At 39.9% G+C, this 14,768-nt stretch overlaps 1 protein-coding gene across 1 annotated transcript in view; it reads left to right on the top strand.

Moving 5' to 3' along the window:
- The first annotated feature begins 694 nt into the window (after positions 1 to 694).
- Positions 695 to 14,768, top strand: part of arih2 (ariadne homolog 2 (Drosophila)) — a 47,318-nt gene continuing 33,244 nt past the window's right edge. The window contains exons 1-4 of the mRNA XM_043707647.1: positions 695 to 826; positions 946 to 1,093; positions 5,319 to 5,440; positions 9,954 to 10,063. Of these exons, the coding sequence (XP_043563582.1) occupies positions 5,330 to 5,440; positions 9,954 to 10,063 (221 nt within the window). The 5' untranslated portion in view covers positions 695 to 826; positions 946 to 1,093; positions 5,319 to 5,329. The remainder of the gene's footprint in view (positions 827 to 945; positions 1,094 to 5,318; positions 5,441 to 9,953; positions 10,064 to 14,768) is intronic.

Raw genomic sequence — 14,768 nt, 5'->3', positions numbered from 1 at the left:
CTATCAGCAAATTTTGAAATATTAATCTGTATTCCAATATCCAGCTCATTTTTATATATCAAAAAAGACAGCGATCTGAGCACTGACCTGTGGGAGACACAACTGTCTACCATCCCCAATCTAAAAAAGAACCATATGCCCCCATGACATGAAACCAAAAAATGCTGGAACTCTCACCAGGTCAGGCAGCATCCATGGAGAGAGAGCAAGCTAATGATTTGAGCTTTACTTGTTGCATTCTTTGTCACCATCTCCTCTCTCCCATCCCCCCGCCCCCTCCAACTCCCATGAGACCATCTGTTTCCAGTCTGGTAGTTGACACACTACTGTTCTGTCCTTCTCACATTCTGACCACTTAATCTGCACCTATATGATCAGCAACCTTTTCTTCCCCCAGCACACCAGCCCCACACTAATGCATAAATACTGCCCCTTTCACACTTCATGTCAGCTCTGATGAAGAGTCCTCTCAATTTGAAACGTGAGCTTGCTCTCTTTTCATGATGCTGCCTGACCGGCTGCAAGTTCCAGCATTTTTTGTTTTCAGTACAGATCCCAGCATCAGCAGTAATTTATTCCTACTTTGGATTTACAATGACTTGCTGTCTTCTGTTCAAACATTTTTTTAAAAACTCAAGCTGACACTGACCTTCTCTCGCATACGCCTCCATTTTGTTAACGAGCCTTTGGTGCGGTTAAGTTAATTAAACCAGTGTGAATTAGACAAAGTTACTATTTGAGTGTCATCATTTTTTGTTTTAGGCACAAATCTAACCCAACTCAGCTTCTGGTGGAGGCCAGAGTTCAGCCGAAAACAGCAAAAAATGTAAGTGCTTGAAATGCACAATTGCATTTAATTTTCAGAAGTTTCAAGAAACAGAAAGCACTGTTAGTATATGTGATGTTGGTGATCAATGCAACTCAGTATTTCATTTTGTTTTCCAGACGTTCATCCATTCTTCTCATCATTGTGGTGTATGCCTGCAGTCAGTTCGAAAGGAGAATTTACTGTCCTTACCCTGCCACCATCCATTCTGCCGCAGTTGTTGGGAGCAACATAGCACTGTACTGGTGAAAGATGGCATTGGAGTGGGTGAGTCCAGGAATTGATATTGTGATAAACATGAGGATTCATGAAGTCAGGTTTTCTAATGACAACCTGCAAGAATTTTGTCGTCTGTCGTTCAAATAGTCTTCTGTCCAAAATGTCTTTTTAAATTTAGGAACAGTGTGTATCTTTGTGAACATCATTCACACCCCTGTATAGAGCCAGCCAGATAAGGCATTACTTTCGGCCATGATATGGAGGTGTTGGACGGGGGTGGTCAGAGTTAAAACTCTCACAACACCAGGTTATCGTCCAACAAGTTTATTTGGAAATACAAGCTTTTGGAGTGCTGCTCTTCCGTTAGGTAGTAAGTGGGGCAGGATCATAGGACACAAATTCATAGGACACAGATCGGTTATTCTAGACCCCTGTTTGAAGGAGCAGCGCTTTGAAAGCTAGTACTTCCAAATAAACTTGTTCAACTATAACCTGGTGTTGTGAGCTTTTTAACTTTGTCTAGCCCAGTCCAACACCGGCACCTCCACATGATCTGTTTATGGTTTACCCAACGTCTAAAACTGGTGGAAGGGTTGGTCTTTCAGTTTGGTTTACAGTTGCTTTAGGATAAAAGTATTTGCATAGCTACCAATCTATCTCTGTGACTGACCAAAGATTATTTTTAAGTAGTTACTACTGGGGCATTTAGATGAGAAGGCCAGATAGTTAGTATCATCAGTGAATGATGACTTAGAAAAGTCTTTCTCTCCCCAAAATGGAAAATAAAAAAAGTGCTGAAATTAATCAGCTGTCTCTCAGGTTCCAAATGTTGTTTGATACCAGATTGTCATCTTGAGGAGCGGGAGACTGCAGGGCTCTTCAGTCCCTCATGTTTTCTCAGTGAGGATTCTCAGTTCCAAAGGATTTTGAAGAAGAGATATGAGATTCAAAAGTGAACTCAGTTTCTCTCTCCACAGATGCTGCTAGGCCTGCTGAGATTCTTCAGCACTTTGTTTTTATTCCAGATCTCCAGCATTTGCAGTACATTTTTTTATACAGATGAATTGAGGCAATTTATGTCCTATTACAGAGTGAACAGTTTATACGTTGATGGCATTTTTTGTCTTAAGGATAAATGGTCATTGTCAGTCTGTTGTGTCGCAACAGGATGCGATAAGGGGTTTGCTATCTGGTTACCCTGGTGGGCTTCAGATTGTAGATATGCTGCAGGTGTGTCGTAGAATCATAATGCATCTTTTGAAAGAGAAAATTTCAGGAAAGTATGGATATTTTAGAAAATGGCTTGGTAGGTCTGAAGTATCTTTAGATTGAAAAACCACATAATAATGCTGGAACAGACATTAGGTGAACCAACATCTGGAAATAAGAAAAGGTTACGGTTTGAGCCTCTTAGAAATGTTAAGGAAAGATTCTCTTGGATGGACTGCAATAGAAATCTTTAACGGTGAGCTTTGTTCCCCAAAATGATTTGAGGTCAGTTTATTCCGAGCATTTACTTTTCCCAAATGAGTCTGAATAGGTGACTGAAAATGTGCAGGAGCATGCAGTGTGATTTTATATAATCTTTTGGACACAAGGTTAATTTAAAATTAGAAAGCTCACCTTTTTCTCAAAGCTTCCATGTAATGTTCTTTACTGTATTGTTGATGGTATGTTTGTATGTTGATCTTTGATAATAACAAAGTAAATTAGATATAAAACAATCTGTGTACAAAGAAATGCTTGCAGCATCCAAATGAATGGTCATCTGAAATAGGCAAAAGTGAGGACTGCAGATGCTGGGAACCATAGTCTAGATTAGAGTGGTGCTGGAAAAGCACAGCAGGTCAGACAGCATCCGAGGAACAGGAAAATCGACATTTCGGGCAAAAGCCCTGAAATAGCACAGTAAATCCAGTCTAATGACTGCCTTTGGAATACATCAAGAAGCCTCTTGTAGACCAGTTTTTATTATCATGATCCAGAGCTATTGGCTTCTTAATAACAGTATGTTTCTATTTCAAGTGTGTCTCCAAAGATTATAATTTCACCCAGGCAGGAACCACAGGGTTGTTTGACGTACAGTCTTAATTTAAAACTTTGTCTTGAAAAAAATGACAGTGTTAAAATTGTGTTGAAGAAAAGCAAACCTTTTTATTGTCTGCATATTTATAAAGACTTTACATCTGGTAAGTTTCCTTATTATTGAATTAGTTTGAAGTGTGCTCCTGATTGCAGCAATTTGACAGAGTGCTCTTGTGAATTGCTAGTGGCATGTACTGTATGTTATTTAGAAATTCATCGGAGGATTGTATAATATTCTGGCTCTAGGTGCTTATAGCTGTTTTGATTCTTTGCTGCTTGTTGCTGATGCCTTCTGCTTTCTAGCTGGGGTGTAATTTCCACACACTAGGGTTGGTTATACTCATTATTTCACTTGAGACCTGTAGCAGACAGAGTCAATTCAATGTTTTATTTGTTATACAAGCTTATAGAAATCTTATAGGGTCCTTGAGTTTATGAATAGAGGCATAGAATATAAAAGCAAGGAGGTGATACTTCAAATCATTAATCCAGCCATATTTGAAGTATAGTATTTAGTTCAGGGCACCTTTTTTAAGGAAGGGTGTCAAAGCCCTGGAGAGGGTTCAAAGGATTGATTAATTGTTGTCATATGTACCGATATAGCATAGAGTATTGTTTGTGTGCTAGAAAGGCAGATCAGACCATACAAAATGTATCAGCTAATTGTGCAGAGTACAGCGTTACAGCTGCAGAGAAGGTGCAGAGAGATCAGAATTAACATTTGAGAGGTCTGTTCGCAAGTCTAATAACAGCAGGGAAGAAGCTGTTCTTGAATCTATTCGTACATGTATTCAAATTTTTATATCTTCTGCCTGATGGAGGTTTACTTGAATGATATAAGGAGTGAAGGATTTTAGAAGGAAAGATTTAAGAAATTGGGTTTATTATCCTTCCAGAAGATTAAGAGGTGACCTTATTGAGCTGTTCAAAATTATGAACAACTTTGATAGGGTAAAAAAGGGTATTCTGTTTCCACTAGTTGGTATGTCATAATTTCAAGATTGTCAGCAAGAGACCTCGGAGTGAGATGAGAAACTTGTTTGCTTGGAGTTGTTAAGATTTGGAATGTGCTGCCTGTGATAGTAGTGGAGGTGAATTCCATAGGAGGTTTCAAAAGAGAGTTGGATATACATTTGGAAGTGGTGAAGACAGAGGGCTACAGAGATGAGGCTGGAGAGTGGGACTAACTTGGTGATTCTTTCAGGAGCCAGTAGAGATAGGATGGGTTGAACGGACTCCTCCTCTACTGTAAAATTCTATGATTTTAAATTTAGAATAACCATATTATCTAAATGGTCTGGGCTGTATCTTGATTCAGAATATTGATTTCCCATGTTTCCAAATAGCACCGCCTTAAATGTTTCGAAGGTGATAAAAATTGGGCTATTATCCATAGGCATTAAAAGCTCTATAAAATGCACTTACTCTGATAATGGCTATTAGTATGCCATTTTAATATATCTTTCAAATTCTTTGACTCTGTCTCTGCATGCCTGTCTTCCCTTGACAATTCTGATTCTGGGCTGAAGTACATGGCAGCAGATGTTGGCCTGTTTCTGGACTTTTGTCCAAGTGGTTATTGTGTGTGTAGTGTTGAACCATGTGTTCCACAGATGAACATCACCACTGAGTCCTGTTCAACATCCACTGAGACACTTCTGCTAATGGCTGATATCTGTTAAATTGGACAATAATTAGAACGAACTCTGTTATTACACTGTCTGCTAAGCCCTAAGAAGCATGTGAACATTTTCAGTTTGATTAAATTTGAGGGCAAGAAATCTTCCCTTCTCCATTACGTCTAATGTCCAACAGAGCTCAAGTACCTCCCTCCCTCAGGCTTTTCCAAATATTTTTGAACTGAGCAGGGCAGTTGTTCCTGGTTGAATTTGAAGTCTCCTCAGTCTCTTTGGGATGTGTTTGATTAATCCACAAGGAGGTAGAACTGAGGCCTGGAGCATAGACATGCTGTGATCATGAAACATTATTCGAGGTAAGATTATAGTGCATATAATTGTGCTTCATGAAAGATCTATTATTTACCCCAAATCTCACTTGGGGGAAACATACAGCATTGTATGGTGAACACTGCAGATGTGTAAAGATTTATTTTCATAATCTGATTGTCTAAACTGTTGCCAGATTTTGTTTTAATGATTGATTGTAACAAGGCTGCATGTTTTGCTAGGTATATCCTGTATGGCACAAGATTGCCTGCTCCGAACACCTGAGGACTTTGCTTTTCCTTTGATTTCTAACGAAGAGCTGAGAGAAAAATACAGGCGCTACCTCTTCAGAGATTATGTAGAGGCGAGTGATTTTTAAACACATTTTGGACTTGTAGCACATTATGAATGCAATGATTGATATGTTTTCCAGGTGTTAAACCTCGTCAGTGTGAAACATGAGAAGGTGACTAATCTTGTAGCTATCTGTTATTTATAAATTCAAAGCAGAACCTAAAATGTTCTGGATATTTGGAATCGGAAATGGGAATGTGTCTTTTTGAGCTAGGAACGTGTCTGAGATGTGACCCTGTCGTCATGGCCCATCTCAAGTGAAGCGATGGAATTGTAACTGATGTCAGTACTCTTGATCCTGACTGAGGTATGAGCTAAGAGTCATTTAAGGTTCCCATTCCAGCTGGCTGTTCATTTACCCTTGGTGGAAAGGATATACCAGGCAAGAACAAATTGAACTCGGTGTGCCAGAGTCTTCCAGTTACTGTTGTGAATAGTCACGACAAGGTGTGCCAGGGATTGTTGACAGATATGAAAACGCAGTGCAGACACTTAACTACTTGTAGGAAGCATTGGGAAATGAATGGAAAATTAAACTAGCAATTTATGTGTGTTTACTTATAAATGTTATGATTTTGATCTTGCGATTATATTTCTTCTGTATCATTCACTTTTCCATTTTTATTGACCAAATGTTACAAATCTGGCAATAATATGAAATATAATTTAACTTTTAAGTTTTCCTTTGGTGATACTTCCATATACACAGCTGTCATGGAAAAATAGTTATTCACTCAGCAGAAATTCACTGTACTTGATCCTTCTAATTGATGGCCATTGCATTTCTGAACATTGCCTTGAGACTTGAGTTGAAAGTGATACTGAACTGGCTGATTTACCCGACTGCTTTTTTTTACTGACGAGAGAGAGGAGTGCTTTCAGGTAGTGTGGCTCTGACAATTTAATTGAAAGCATCAAATTTGTCTTCTTTCCTCCATTATTCTCCCTTTGTTTGCTTCAAGTGTACTTTCTTTCATGCAATCTCTCTAGTTCAAAACAGGCTGGAGAAATACATTCATGAATAATAAAGTACATTTTTTTTCCTATAGAGGCAGATTGAGGCAACAGGAAAGCAAAGTCTTAGACCTTGAGCTGGGGAATGATGTCCTACAGTACAAATTGCTTTGGTCCAACACAATTTTGAATAATAACCATTATCCTGAACTTGCCTTAAAACAGCACCATTTTTGCTTTCCTTTCTTGTTTGCTTTTGCTGTAGGACAAACTTGAGATGAATGAAAATGATTTTAGCCCCATATTCAGAGTATTGCTAATTCAAAATAGTGGGAATTTCTCCCACTATTTTGAGGATTACCAGCTTTGCAGGGTGTAGTGGTTGGAACGAAGGCCAGTTGGATCTCTCACTGATTGAGATCCTTGATTGGGGTTAACCTGGGCCAGTTAGGGTGCCCTGGCTGATAGACATAAAGAGGAGGTTCGGAGTCGTCTTAATCTGGGGACTGGCTTAAACTGGTTGATCAGAGCCCATGTAATGTGCACAAGTAAACAAAGGGTGACTTGGCATCTGTGCAGTTATTTTGCAGGGTTTAAAAAAAAGGGCCACGTATCCTCAACATAAGGACTGAGAGTTTGGAAGGGGTTGTGCGACTACTTAATGACTGTGAATAATACAAGATGGTTTTGCTGTCCTCCTCTCTGCTGGGTGGTTGTGTATCTTCCTCTGAGTCCTGCTGTCATCATTTCCGAAGTGCCATGACCATTAAAAGATCATGTGTACAAGTGTTGCATAAAAACTCTTAAAAGCAATGTTAGTTCTTGTTTGTTAATGTTAGTTAACTGAGAAGTGGTGAATACATACAGATTTATGCAAGGCATTTAGTAGAATCTTTCTGCAACATAGAGTGGCCGTAAAATAGCTTTTAAATATTGAAATCACTGAGAAGTGGATTGTAGTAATATTATTCAGAGTTGGTTGCATTGACTTGTTTCAGTTAAAAAAAAAACAGAAATTGGTGGAAAAGCTCAGCAGGTCTGGCAGCAACTGCAGAGAAAAATGAGAGTTAATGTTTCAGGTCCAGTCATCCTTCAGTTGTCAATCAGATCACTGTTATGAAACCTTGAAGACTGGATTGCTCAAACTTGATAATATTACCCAGAAAAAGGTTTTCTATTTCAAATGGCTAAATGTGTCTTGATTGCATTGTTAATGGCATGAAAAAAATGTTAGCTAACTTCTTCATTTAATGTATAAACCTTTAATTATCGTAAGGAAAGAATTGCACATTTCGGGACTGTATGTTGAAATTCGTTTAGTTGTGACTGCCAGCATTTCTCATGTCCATGAGATAGATAGTATCTAATGTCAGAGTGACCTTAAACAAGGACACTGCTTTAACTCATGCATGTAATTCAAGGCAAAATGAGAACACCTCTGACTTAGTACTTTCTCATTTTAAGTTCCCATTTTTCAGGTTCTTAGTCTATCTTCTCCTGCCTTTTCTGTATTTTTGCCAGTCTGAGCTGATCATTTTAGGTTAATGAATTGGATTCATTGATACAAACACAGAAAATGCTGGACAAATTCAGAAGATCTGGTAGCATCTGTGAAGGGAGCAAGAGGGTTAACATTTTGAGTCAAATATGACTGTTCAGAACTTAAACATATTTGAAAATGGTGTTTTTTACACTTTTGAGGTGAAAACTATGGAGGAGAGATGTCCAGAGGACATGAGGCCAGCAATAGATCTGGAAGCAGTTGGATGGTCAATGGTGAGGTCAGAGTCCAGAGGGGATATAAGAGGAATTGTCTGAGAGTTAGTGCTCAACCTCTGCCAAATAGAAGTCAGCAGACCAGACAACAGCAGGTTTGGATTGGACCTTAGAAAAGAGAGAGTAGCAAGTTCAGAGGAAAACAGTTGAGAGTGGTTGAGAGGAGCAAAGAGATTAAGGTGGCTGATGTTGAGTCAGTACTTCTTGTCCGTTGATGGAACATAGCTTGTTTCAGTCGTAGTCAGGCCCCCCAACTTCAACTCTTCTCTCACCTTCATCTAATCTGTCTCTGACACACACACACACAGGCACTTTCCACACTTCTTCTTGACTTCTTTGCTTTCACTTCTGAAGATAGGCTGTCTACCAATATCCGTTGTCAACCTATCGACTCCCACGTCTTTCTCTCCACTGTCAGCATTCTGCAGAGACCTGTTCCCTCCAATGACACACCGGTCCACTCCTCCATTGCTTCCAATACTTTATCACTCTAACCCCCCCCAACCTCCACCCATGTAATAACAAAAGGTGTAACACTTTCACATTCATCATCTTCCCTGTTCACTGTCCAATGCCCAAAATGCACCATCCAGTGTTTTACTTATACTTTTAGTCCAGTCTACTGTATTTGCTTCTGGGGTCAATTAGCTCACTTGGCTGGAGGAATGGTTTGTGAGGTTCTGATGTGGGTTCTGTTCCATGAAGGGGACTCATTTTTGACCTCTCCCATCGCCTAAGACACGTTTGCTCCTCTTTAATGAGGGAGCAGCCCTATTGTCCAGTAGGACTATGGAAGTTTTACCCTTTCTTTTGCTACCCTCTGTGCGGTTTACTTTAAATTCTGTCTTCAGTCTGTTCCAGTGAAGCTCAATGCAAGTTTGAGGAACAACACCTCATTTTCCGCTGAGAAGTGATGTCTCAGACTGCATTGAATTTCACGATTTCAGAGCCATGCTGTACAGTGCCTGTCCTTAATATGTTTTACGTTCTCCTCCTCCCACTCTCTTATAGAAGTAATCCTATCAAGAGCCTTGAGGTTTGGCGGCGTCAAATACATTTTAGGCTAAGTTAGATAACTTCTTGACCAAGAAGGGAATCGGGGTTGGTGGGAATATAGAGGTCATAATCAGACCAGCCATGATCTCATTGAGTAGCAGGAGAGGCTTGAGGATCGTATGCTCCTTATTTTTTGAGATCAGTACAAATGATTGTTGTTTTGGCCAAGTATAAAGATTTGTTGCAAAAACAGTTTTCAGTTCAGATAATACTGTCAATGGAATGTAACACAAAATTGCACATGAAAAGGCTTTTGTTCTAAATCTGACTGTTCAACAGTCTTATGCTCATTCAGGCTTGCCTCATGGATTTCTTCTGTCTACAATGATGAGATGGGGTGCTTTGCTCTTGAATGCTATTGCCATAGTTTAGTTTAATGAAAGACGGGAAGTTCTGTTTTGCAAAATTAGTGTCTACTACTTTTGTTCACTCTCAGAGTTCAAAATGCTTGCTGTTTTTCCCTTTGCAGGAAGTCCTAGCATTTGTCAGTTATGAATTGTACAGAAAGTGCTTTGAGATGTTTAAAAGATGAGCCAAGGGTGCTACATTAATGCAAGTGGCACCTATTGGCAACTGAATGACGTCAGTTGGTGTGGTTTATCAAAGAGACAACTTGTCACAATATTCATTGCATCACTGAGAAGGTTGCTTTCCTATATTTAAAAATGCAATATGAATACAAGTTGCTATTGTCAAATCTAAAAGCCCCATACTACTTTCTCTTTGTTCTTACATAGAGCCATTATCAGCTGCAGCTGTGCCCTGGTGCTGATTGTCCGATGGTGATCCAGGTACAAGAACCCAAGGCTCGGCGTGTGCAGTGCAGCCGCTGTAATGAAGTCTTCTGGTATGTATCTGGCATAGAAATGTAGCTCTTTTAAACAAAGAACTGATGCCTTTTCTCTAACTAAGGACCCTGGTTACCTGCTTTGTGTTGTGGGTGGATGTTGAAAATCTCAATGCATGTTTTGCAGCTTAGCAGTTCCTTATATTCCCTTGATATCTTGGGTTAAAATTCGTGACTGAACCAATAATGCCAAAAAGAGAAATTGCTGGAGGAGTTGAGTTTTGATGAAGACTCATGAGACTTGAAACATCAATTCTGCTTTCTCTCCACATTCTGGCAGACCTGCTTTTTGCCAATAATTCTTAGTTTTGTTTCAGATCTCCAGCATTTGCAATACATTGTTTTATTTTAATGCCAAAAATGATTCATTTTAATACTGTTTAGATCTTGCTGTTGCAGAAAATGATTGGCACTAGTCTCGTCTGGAGATACCCACTACTATTTAAGATTTCACTGTATATTTGCTTCTGACTCTCGTGTGACTCATACAGGTATTTTTGAAAGTTTAACACAAAATTAAAGGATATCTAATCTACCCTGAAGAATTCTCTAACCTTTTAGTTGTTGTGAATAAGTTGACTTGGGTCAGTTTTGTATCTCCATGGACTTAATGATAGTTGTTTGCCATCTGTAACTCTGTCACCAAGTAGTTTAGGAAAGCTTCTTGTAAAACAGGGTATAGGTTTAAGAGGGGTGTTCTGTAATAGCTTTAAAGTGAGATACTGATAGAGTGGCAGCTAAGTTTGGGAAATGAGTCCCAATGAAGAGGTTGATAAAAATGGGGGGCGAGTGGGAACATGGCACATCAGAGTTCAAGGCTCAGACAAAGAATGTGCTCTAACTTTGCCAGAAGTGAGGGATGAATTAGTGCGAAGGTGAACATTCATGTGGAGCTAAGCAGTCTTAGTGATCAGGGGATATGATTTTAAAGCTTAGCTTTTGCTCGAATCAGGGCAATTGCATATTGTCTGATTGTATTCATATAAGTTGGGTTAATAGCAGATGAATTGAGTTGATGGCAAGAGCGTATTTGTTTTGGTGGCACTGATAACAATGTTTTCTGAGTTTCCCAATGTTACTTCCAGAAAATTCCAAATCACCTCACTCTGATGGATTGATGTCAAGAAAATGCTGAGCATCATTCATTATGCTCATTGTGGTGGGACATGAAAGACTGGAACTTTCCAATGCACTTGGGTCAAGAGCCACTGGGAAGGTTCCCCAGTACATTATCCTTCAGCCTCAGAGTCAGATAGCCTCCCTTACAGCACTAGTTTCTCACCTTAAACGCAGTGAGATTTGTGCTGATTTCAGAGAGTTTTGCTGTTGACACATTACCTAGGGAATGAATTTAACTTGGCCAGCAGATTGTGAATTCATCCCAATCATGTCGGCTGGATTTCTACCCAAGGTTTAAGATTGCAGTTACACCTCCCCCCCCAAAGAAACCTCACTACTTTCACTATCAATCTCTTTCGTTTCATTCATTCTAACAGTTTGTCTTGAACGAGAAGCTTTGTAAAGTTCTGTTGTTTGTATTCAGTTGGTGCTCTTTCAGGAATGCATCTTCTGGCAGTCTTGAACCTCAATCCTAATTCTTCAGTGATCTACAGTTATTCTGTGTTGAGACTGAATCGTACTCAGCTGTGAAGCTGTTAATGCATTTGCATGGAGTGGTGGAAAGAGGGCGAAAACTGAGCTCATTTCAGAATTTTAAAACAAGTAGTTCTCTGGACAGTTCATACTGAACATGGGTCTTCATTTTCTTTTACAAATTAGATGCTGTTGGCTAATGGGCAATGTTCTTACAATAAAAAAGGATTTCATTATGAGTGGGACTGGTCGACCTTTTCACTGAACTCCCTGCTAACTGCACCTCCTTGCCTTTTTTTTAAAATTCCCAGCTTTAAACTAAAATGAATTAATTTACTAGCAGGCCAAACCCCCAGACATTCCTCTAACAACATGAACACATTAAATATGGTTTCTGGCTAGTTTGATGTTTCATAAATCTTGTCAGGATTTCTGAGGTTACGTCAGTGATAACCCTGGAGGAACCTTGGGGAGAGAAAGAGTCCTAATAGTGGAGAGCAGCTTAGTCTCTTGTTTAAAAGGAATAATGATATTTTATTAAAGGTAGACGGTCCAGTATAAAGTAGTGGCCTCTCTCCATGCATGCGAATCTTCTTTACATAATCACTCTTCAGCTGGTATCTTTATACAATATATGTCATTTGCAATTATGTGATTCTGTTTAAATGCTATCATAAGTACCTGTCAACAGTGGCTGCATTTAAAAAAAAAAGTTTGAGTTGGCAGAGAAGAAATGATACTTAAACGATTCCACTGACCTTGCATTGAGGTGAGATCGCTGATCTGCTTACGCAGTGATATGACTTACTGAGCTGGTGTAAGGCTAGTTTTTTTTAAAAAAAATCTATCCTTTGATATAAACTGCATATTGCAGCAGTGAAATGAGCGTCTGTTTCTGAAATGATGTTTGTTACATTCAGCTGCCTTCATTGTTCACCAACCATTTATGTATGCGCAAAAAAGAGATTTTGGACTAGTTGATACAATCAGCTGATTGCTCTTTCAACCCCAAAACTTTGTGTCACCTCCAGCAGGGCTGACACAGTGCATCTTATTGGCTGTGAAAGGCGTAATGTGAAATGAGAGACTTTATGTTGTTGAAATAGGCTATGTGCTCCAACTGTTCAATGCTGGTGTTCATGTTCCATGCAATATTCAGCCAGAATGCTACTTATCTTACTCAATAAACCTTTCAATTATTTCTCTTTTACATTTGCTCTCAAATGCATCTGTGCTATTTACCTCAATCACTTTGTGTGGTAGTCAGTTTCACATTTTAAGCATTCTCTGGTTGAAAATATTTCTTAACTTTGTATTGGATTTATTAGTTACAATCATATATTTATGATTCCTAGTTTTAGACTACACTCCAAGTGGAAATTTGCGTTTGTCATTCATCATTGGGTATGGTTTCCCATGATACAACTACTCTTTATTTTCCGTTAATTAACTTCAATCCAGAGTGAAAATAGAAACCATCCATTTATTCTGGTGTTGGGTATGGTTAACGCAGGGGAACTGTAATGAAATGCAGGAAGTAATTAATAACAGTTTATGACATGGTTGTGTGATTGGCAAGTTAAATTCAATGTGTTGCTGGAAAAGTGCAGCAGGTCAGGCAGCATCCAAGGAGCAGGAGAATTGACGTTTCGGGCATGAGCCCTTGAGGAATGAGGAAAGTGTGTCCAGCAGGCTAAGATAAAAGGTAGGGAGGAGGGACTTGGGGGAGGGGCGTTGGAAATGCGATAGTTGGAAGAAGGTCAAGGTGAGGGTGAAAGGCCGGAGGGGGGGGGTGGGGGCGGAGAGGTCAGGAAGAAGATTGCAGGTTAGGAAGGCGGTGCTGAGTTCGAGAGTTGGGACTGAGACAAGGTGGGGGGAGGGGAAATGAGGAAACTGGAGAAATCTAAGTTCATCCCTTGTGGTTGGAGGGTTCCTAGGCGGAAGATGAGGCGCTCTTCCTCCAGCCGTCGTGTTGCTGTGGAGGAGTCCAAGGACCTGCATGTCCTTGGTGGAGTGGGAGGGGGAGTTGAAGTGTTGAGCCACGGGGTGGTTGGGTTGGTTGGTCCGGGTGTCCCAGAGGTGTTCTCTGAAACGTTCCGCAAGTAGGCGGCCTGTCTCCCCAATACTTGCGGGACTGAGAAATTAACTTCTCAGGAAAGATTGAAGTGATAGAAAATCCTTCTTCTAAAAAAGAGCAAATTAAAGTGAGAACTGAAGAAATGGTAGGGGTTAAAGGGGAAAAATAGGGAGACCAGAACTAGCTTCCATAAGCATTCTGAGGAAGGATCACTGGACTCAAAATATTAACTCTGATTTCTCTGCACAGATGCTGCCAGACCTGCTGAGCTTTTCCAGAAATTTCTGTATTAGATTGGTCACTACTAAACCCAATATGAAATACAGGACAAACCTCTTCACTGAGATGGTAGTGGGAATGTAGACCTCGTTATTGCTGAACATGGAACAGTACAGCATTGTACAGGCCCTTCAGCCCTCGATGTTGTGCCGGCCTTCTATCCTGCTGTAAAATCAAACTAACCTATGTACATTTCCTTGTACTAACTTCCATGTGCCTATCCAAGAGTCACTTAAATGTCCCTACTGGGAGCAGTTGAGGCAAATAATATAGATGTCCTAAAGGGGCAACTATTTAAGCACATGAGGAACAAAGAACTGGAACATACTATTTAGGAGTGGGAATTGACCACTTGGCCCCTTGAGCCAACTATGCTATTCCAATAATCTCATGGCGAATCTGATTGCTCCACATGTCTACCCTGATAACCTTTCACCTTTTGAAAATAATCTATATAGCTCTTCCTTAAAAATACACAATGACTGTCTTACTCAAAATGCAGTGAAAGTAGAGTTTCATGACCCTCTGAGAGGAAAATCTAATCTTGGGAAATAAGGCAGGGCAGGTGACTGAGGTGTCAGTGGGGGAGCACTTTGGGGCCAGCGACCATAATTCTATTCGTTTTAAAATAGTGATGGAAAAGGATAGACCATACCTTAAAGTTGCAGTTCTAAATTGGAGTAAGGCCAATTTTGACGGTATTAGGCAAGAACTTCCGAAAGCTGATTGGAGGCAGATGTTCGCAGGTAAAGGGAC

The sequence above is a fragment of the Chiloscyllium plagiosum genome, chromosome 18 (genome assembly GCF_004010195.1).
Source record: "Chiloscyllium plagiosum isolate BGI_BamShark_2017 chromosome 18, ASM401019v2, whole genome shotgun sequence".
Classification (NCBI taxonomy): Eukaryota; Metazoa; Chordata; class Chondrichthyes; order Orectolobiformes; family Hemiscylliidae; genus Chiloscyllium; species Chiloscyllium plagiosum.
Note: the sequence above shows the minus strand (reverse complement) of the source record. Positions and strands in the feature narration are given on the sequence as shown.